Source organism: Etheostoma spectabile, chromosome 9 (genome assembly GCF_008692095.1).
Source record: "Etheostoma spectabile isolate EspeVRDwgs_2016 chromosome 9, UIUC_Espe_1.0, whole genome shotgun sequence".
NCBI classification, from domain to species: Eukaryota; Metazoa; Chordata; class Actinopteri; order Perciformes; family Percidae; genus Etheostoma; species Etheostoma spectabile.
In genome coordinates this window covers 24,382,764-24,390,155 of record NC_045741.1, presented here as the reverse complement: position 1 = coordinate 24,390,155, position 7,392 = coordinate 24,382,764, and the positions used below count along the sequence as shown (strand labels likewise).

Here is a 7,392-nt window from a genome sequence, read left to right as displayed (position 1 = left end):
TCTTGACCAGCGACGTTCCAACAAAATCAAATATGTTTGTCATTATTGTAATTCATAAGTCTTGGTGGTGAAATCTTATAGTCCGTGACTAAAACTCTGTGACATTATGTCCGATTGTCTTTAGAAGTGAGCTGGTGTCGGACTTTAGTCTTTTTCAAAGGTTATTCAGAGTCGTCTTGTTTACGGTAGGCATAAAACATTGAATCATAAGAGCTGGCGATCGTGGTTTTTGAAATGTGGTGCAATGACTAAAAACATTCATCAGCTGGAACACTTGTTTGGTTTTAAGACCCCTGCTGCACTAATACAGCCCCCACACTCATACTCCATGTCTCAGTGGTGCATCGATGCGTCATTATGTTGTCCTCATACTGGACACCGGAGGTCAGAGGAACATGACCCAGAGCTCCGACACCAATAACTGGGTCTCCACATCACAGAAACCAGCATGGGCTATTCTGCTTATTACTGCTCTAACACTTCATATGAGGTAACCGGGACTCAACTCATGTGTATGAGCTGCTATGGACACGTGTAAAGTGGAATTTAATGTTATTTAAAAGTCACTTAAGAGCTGACCCTTTCATTATTAGTTGATTGATTAGCAGATTTATGGGTCAGAGCAACGCATTACTGTTGAAACTTTAGAAAGAAATATAATATCCGAGATAAAAACATCTCATTTAAATCCACTTTCATGCTTTTGCTGTGTCATTGTCTTATCAGGACAATAAATCCTCCAAATCAAATATTAACAAAGGAAATTGGAGGAAATGGACGTGGAGGGCATGTCAAAAAATGACTATTGATCCACCGACTTTAAAATTGCTTGAAATCTACAGCACAATTGCTAATACTACAAGCCATTAGTAACGGCTTCACGATGGCCCATTAATTCGTCGGTGTTCTGGGAACAGATTATTAGAGAAAGATTTTACGCCTGCATTACTCTCACATATTGGTTGTTCACAGAACAAGCAGTGTGCCCTAGCTAGTGTACCGTGAAAATAGAGAGAAGAGAGAAGACACACTTTCAATCCAGGCAGTGCATGCCTTACAGTACAGTACATATTTACTATGGATCCCAACACTTCCTATTCATCTAAAACATAAGATGTACCTGTGTGTTTTAACAGTGATGATTTAGCTTTTCTATTTCATTTGGTAATTCATCTGCACTGTTGGCCATAATGATTTATTAAGGAGTCAGAGCCCCATACATTTGTCTTCACCAATCAAAGCCATTAAATACCCTTCTTAGATATTAGTCATGCTCAGAAAAATATCAACTACCCAAAGCTAGGCTAAGCTATCCATCTTGTAGTTCTCCACTTTGATAATACACACTTTAGGTTAGTAATTCATCTCAAGTAAATACTCTGCTCTACCACCAAAACTACTGAATACAACAGAAGCAGAGAACAGCAGTGGGATTTGTTGTTAATAAAATAAAGAGACTTTCTTTCAAACCTTTTTAAATAAAATATCTGAAACTAGTGAGAAATCCCTGTCCTTGTCATTTAACCAGCAGTCCAACAGCCAAAGACATCTAGCGAAAGCAGCAACTCCTCCCAACTGAGAATCTTTGGCTTTTTTACTTGAAAAAGAATAAATAAATAAAAGATTGATTATCAAAATAGTTGGCAATTATTTTCTGTGGATTAATCAAATACTGTCACTGATCATTTCTGATTGTGTTATATTATTGATTGGGGACTTAAATAATAAATCACAGAGGGACACTTTGTTTGCAACGTACACACACACACACACACACATTGCATAATAGCCCACTAGGGAGTGATGGATGCCGTAACAGAGCCACTGAAACGTCCGATTATACAGTAACATATATATATATTTATAATATACAGTGTTCAGTATAATGCAGTGAATTCCAGACTCATCAGTATTTCTACTCCCTTTCTCACTGCTACAGGAGAGTGGTGTATGACGTGTTCTGTGTGTTGATGTGGGTCATATATTTTTTTTAAATATTTTTACAGCTTTGACAGCAAACAACCTTTAATATGCTGAAATTCTGATTGTATGTACTGTATGTATCAGTATAATATAGTGTGAGGTATTGTCAGTGGTATTAGAAGTACTCAGATCCTACTTAAGTACACTAAGTGATAGTCCTTCATTCAAAATATAAACTATCAAAAGTGAAAGAACACATCAGGCAAACACTCCTAAGTGGCATCTAATAAAAGTATTGTTATATAATATTATATTATGTGATAATCATATTATCGTATTATACACTACGATAGTTTAACCCCTTCCCTTTAGTTCCACCTTGCTAAAAATGCACACCGCCCGACAGTGTGATGAATAAGCTCGGTCCAACTCTACTCTGGAGCTGTAAATGTTTACACTAAGTACAATATTAAAACACGTTTTCATGGTTGCACCATTTCATCACATAGATTATAGATGACCTCATGGGTGCATCATTTTATAAAAATTTTCAAAAAATCCAGCCAGGTATATTTGGTACTGTGGGAAATCTTCATGTGTTTGGCTGCCCAGCTGGAGTCTGGCTGTCCTACGTGTGGCCAGCAGAGGGCAGCATTAGATAAGGCTGTGGCGTTCACTGGCGCCTGTGAATTCAGGTAGTGTTCCTGCATTACACTCACTAGATGAGCTCATTTGTATTGTTTTGTTTCCAATAAAGCTTTATTCATGCTTTTTTTGCAATTCCACAGACAGGTGGCAGCATTACTCCATGAAATAACCCTCAATTGCTTTCAAATAATTCTCGAGCTCATTTTGGCACACACTGTTGCATAATTTTTCCTAGATAGATATGATCACGGGTCCCTCTGGTGGCTCAGTTGCCTATTGCGCCGTGCTGGGAAAATTAAATTTGACTCTGCTGTTCACTATCTGAGACAATAATGAAGACAGACTAGGATTTTCATTGGGTAATGGCTGTATACACAATTAAGCACAGCCTAAATGAAACAAATTATTCATAATAAGAGAGTATGTTCATTTGTGAAAATGAGGATGATAGTGATGATGATGATGTCGCCTCATTTCACACAGTCAATTTGCTCTCTGACTTTGCACACTTCCTCTTTCAGACTGACTATATCAGCAGAATGTCCCATGCAGCTGGAGGATTTCCCGATGGACGCCCATGCTTGTCCCCTTAAATTTGGAAGCTGTGAGTAAACACGCAAACGCACACAGCGAGTAACAGCATTAAATAATGCAGGAAAAGGTACAGTTGAAATGTTTTATGATCCCAACCTAGACATCGATAACACACTAAAAGTGTTACCACCAAACCTTTCCTAAAATACACAAGGTCACTAGTGAGAAAAGTGGCGTGTTCTATCGAATGGACATGACATCAGTTTTAGAGTTTTTATCCATGCAGGGGATATCAGGATGGATGTACCGGCCTGTGTTTGACAGCCTGTGTCCCTCCGGTGGAAAGCTATTGTTGTGGCAGTGCAGGATATAGTCATGTAGACACTGACACACTTGTCCTGATTAAGCCATTAATCAACATGTCAGGGCTGCTCTCCTGCATCCTTCACTGCCTCAGCTGCATTTAATGGGAAATATTTCAACCACACAAAGTGGAAAAGCTAGGGGCGTGGGCGTCCACACACACCCACACACACACACACACACACACACCACACACACAACACACACACACACACACACACACACCCACACACACACACACACACACACACCACACACACACACACCCACACACCCACACACACAACACACACACACACTCTCGGTCCTGTAGAAAGAAATTCTCTATAAGTTCCTCCAGCATCCACAGCACTTCATTCTAGCATTTTTTTTAGGTACCCCACCCTCAGTCTGACACCCTGACACACACAACACACACACACACCCACACACACACACACACACACACCACACACACACACACACACCCACACCAACACACCACCACACACACACACACCACCACACACACACACAAACAACACACACCCCAACCTACATTTACTAAGGTCTTTAAAAAAGCCAATCCAACACCTTGCAAAGCTAAACCACACGTGGACTTGTGTCCCACGGCTTCTAAGCTTGTTAGGTTTCCTTACATGCTCCAGTGGTACAGAAATATCTGGGGATCTCCTGTTGTGTCAGCTTAATTTAACATTTGAGGTCTTCCCTACCACTAACTGGTGGAGGGTAATCTCCAGCCTCAACGCTCTCTGGGCTCTGATGCAGAGTTACAGGATGCTGCAGGCTCCCCTCAGGTCATTTAGCTGCTCCTGCGCCTGCTTCGGTCACCCCCACATGGACATCACAGCAACACCTGAGACTGCATTGGCTCTGTACTTGATTGCAAGCCATCTGATGTCATTACCTTCTCAGTGTGCCTAAAACGTCACACATGATTGTATTATTATATGAGGTTTAAACACAGATGTTTTATCTGCGGCCCTGTAGATTCAGTGTAACTGGATTAAATTAACTTCAGTTCACTTTATTTTATATATATATTATCAACACACACACACACCCAACACACACACACACACACACACACACACACACACACCACACACACACACACAACACACACACACACACCACCACACCACACACACACACACCCACACAACACACAACCTACATTTACTAAGGTCTTTAAAAAGCCAATCCAACACCTTCAAAGCTAAACCCCACGTGCGACTGTGTCCCACGGCTTCTAAGCTTGTTAGGTTGCCTTACATAGCTCCAGTGGTACAGAAATACTGGGGATCTCCTGTTGTGTCAGCTAAGATTAACATTTGAGGTCTTCCTACCACTACTGTGGAGGGTAATCTCCACCCAACGCTCTCTGGGCTCTGATGCAGATTACAGGATGCTGGCAGGCTCCCCTCAGGGTCATTTAGCTGCTCCTGCGCCTGCTTCGGTCACCCCACATGAGACAATCACAGCAACAACTGAGACTGCATTGGCCTCTGTACTTGATTGCAAGCCATCTGATGTCGATTAACTTCTCAGTGTGCCTAAAACGTCACACATGATTGTATATTATTGAGGTTTAAACACAGATGTTTATCTGCGGCCCTGTAGATTCAGTGTAACTGTGATTAAATTAACTTCAGTTCACTTTATTTTATATATATATATACTACACACACACACACAACACACACACACACACACACCACACACACACACACACACACACACACACACACACACACACCCACACACACACACACACACACACACACACACACACACACACACACACACACACACACACACACACACACACACACACACACAACGGTCAAAAGTTAGGGTCACTTAGAAATTTCCATTGCACCCATATACAGAATCCCAGCTGAGATCAGTTGCATTGTTTTTTAACCAGGGCAGTAATCAGATTCATTATGTGCTGACATAATTGCAATAGGTTTGCCAGTGTTTTTCTGAGTAGTTTTTAAAATGATATCAGATTAGTAAACATATGTGCCTTTAGATGATTGAATGAAGGTTGGTGATAATGGGTAATGTAGATATCATTAAGATCAGCCCCCCACTCAGATCAGCTGGTATTCTTGGCAGAGGTGAACAGTTGGTCTATCGATAAAACAACTCTTGGCAATGGAAACAGAACTGAACTGATCATCATCAAACGTCAGGGATGGAAACGCCGATGAATTCAAATTTTCTTTGGAAATTTAAAATGCGTGCTACATTTAGAAACCTGGATACCGTTCATCACACAGCCAAAACCATCATAGGCGATACACGTCCGTGCTAGGTTCTAAACTGTAAAAGTTACCGTGGTGCAGTCTATCCTGTTTTCTCTGACTCCATTAACCCTAGCTAATCCTCTGACCTAATGGACTCACCGATGAGCTGAAGGCTTTCACAGCTACAGGAACCTGGCCTCTGCCGTGGTGTTAATCACTTCCCGTGGACTGACCTTACTGTCAGTCTCATCCTCTGCCTCCTGCTCCTTTCACTGGAGCTTCAAACTGGCGCTGACGCTATACAGTTGAACAATTTAATTTTAAGGAAGTGTAAACCGGATAGAAAATATTGGATGATGTAAACACACTGAAACAAAATATATATTTGCTATTAGCTGTGTTGGCGTGAAGCTAAAGCCCATATGGTACTCAGCTAGGTGGAAGTTACTGTGTTTTACAATTGTTAAAATCCCTGGTTTCTATTTTCACTCTGGCAGTAGCTCATTGGTTGACAAAAAAAAAACGTCACTCATGTAGAGGTGCCATGTTGGTACACAGTACATTCACATTTACTTTAAGTCTTTTCAGTTGTCTATCTCCGCTTTACTATTAGTATGATAATACAAACAGAAAACAATGAAGATACAGTGTTGAATTGGTAAAGGATAAAAGGAAGAAAGAACAGTCGTTACCAACCATCACTCAACTTTTTCACATATCTTTGATATCTATGATATACTGTAGTTCACATTGCGTGTTCTGGAGACCCTTGCGATGTGTTTCTGCCTGTACTGCTGTTTATGATGTTCTTCCAGCACAGTATAAACATAGAACAATATGTTTCTGTAAATCCTAATATGTCTACTTCTTATCAGTGCAAATGCTTCATGCCTTTTTAAAATCTCTATTTGCTTTTACACTTTCATTTCTGTCTGAAATATTAGAGAAAGTTGTTTACAATGAGTTCATTCATTGAGAGCACATTTTAATTCCACACAGCACAGAGCCTGGTTTACTTCAAGTTACAAAAGATACTATAGTAGCGGATAATGGGGAATTCTTTTGTGGTCATAATGCTAATTTTGGGTTTCTTCTTCAACTTAACCTAGATCTGATAATGATAAATAGATCTGAGTTTGGAGGGGCCTTCCAAGTACTGCCAGATGTTTTGCAGTTGTTTTTGTCCTAATAGATTTTGTAGACGTTAGAATCAGCAATATCTTCACTTTCATTTCATTTAATAAACCATTTTACAGCCATTTTGTCCAGAATGCAGCGTGCCCACACGTTGCTAAACTATATACCCAGAAAACACGGATTTTTAGGATTTCATACCTTTCTTTTAAAGCAATAAATGTACATTTTACTTTACTGTATATGTTCAAGATGTAGTCTACAGACAAAACTCCGTGACTGTTCAAATTTGGACAAAATCATTACTATAAGCGGAAGAGAATTAAAAGTCAGTGTACTTTTTCTTTGCCATACTTCCCACCAAGTAATGTGTACTTCTTAGAATATTCACTGCTCATGTAATGCAGTCCTATGAAGACTTTTTTGAGACAATGCAGACGATAATCCACAGACTGGTTGACTGGTTTTTCTAAATTGCTGTCTTCTAACACCACATTGCTGGATTAATGCAATACTGTTAGATTGGACACTGGGC

At 40.2% G+C, this 7,392-nt stretch overlaps 2 protein-coding genes across 5 annotated transcripts in view; one reads left to right on the top strand and one right to left on the bottom strand.

The window, feature by feature from the left end:
- gabra5 (gamma-aminobutyric acid type A receptor subunit alpha5) overlaps positions 1 to 7,392 on the top strand; it is a 31,889-nt gene that overhangs the window by 8,669 nt on the left and 15,828 nt on the right. For all 3 annotated transcript variants that reach the window (XM_032526764.1, XM_032526765.1, XM_032526766.1), the window contains exon 6: positions 3,093 to 3,175. In XM_032526764.1, the coding sequence (XP_032382655.1) occupies positions 3,093 to 3,175 (83 nt within the window). The remainder of the gene's footprint in view (positions 1 to 3,092; positions 3,176 to 7,392) is intronic.
- Positions 1 to 7,392, bottom strand: part of gabrb3 (gamma-aminobutyric acid type A receptor subunit beta3) — a 53,159-nt gene that overhangs the window by 37,968 nt on the left and 7,799 nt on the right. The window lies entirely within an intron of this gene.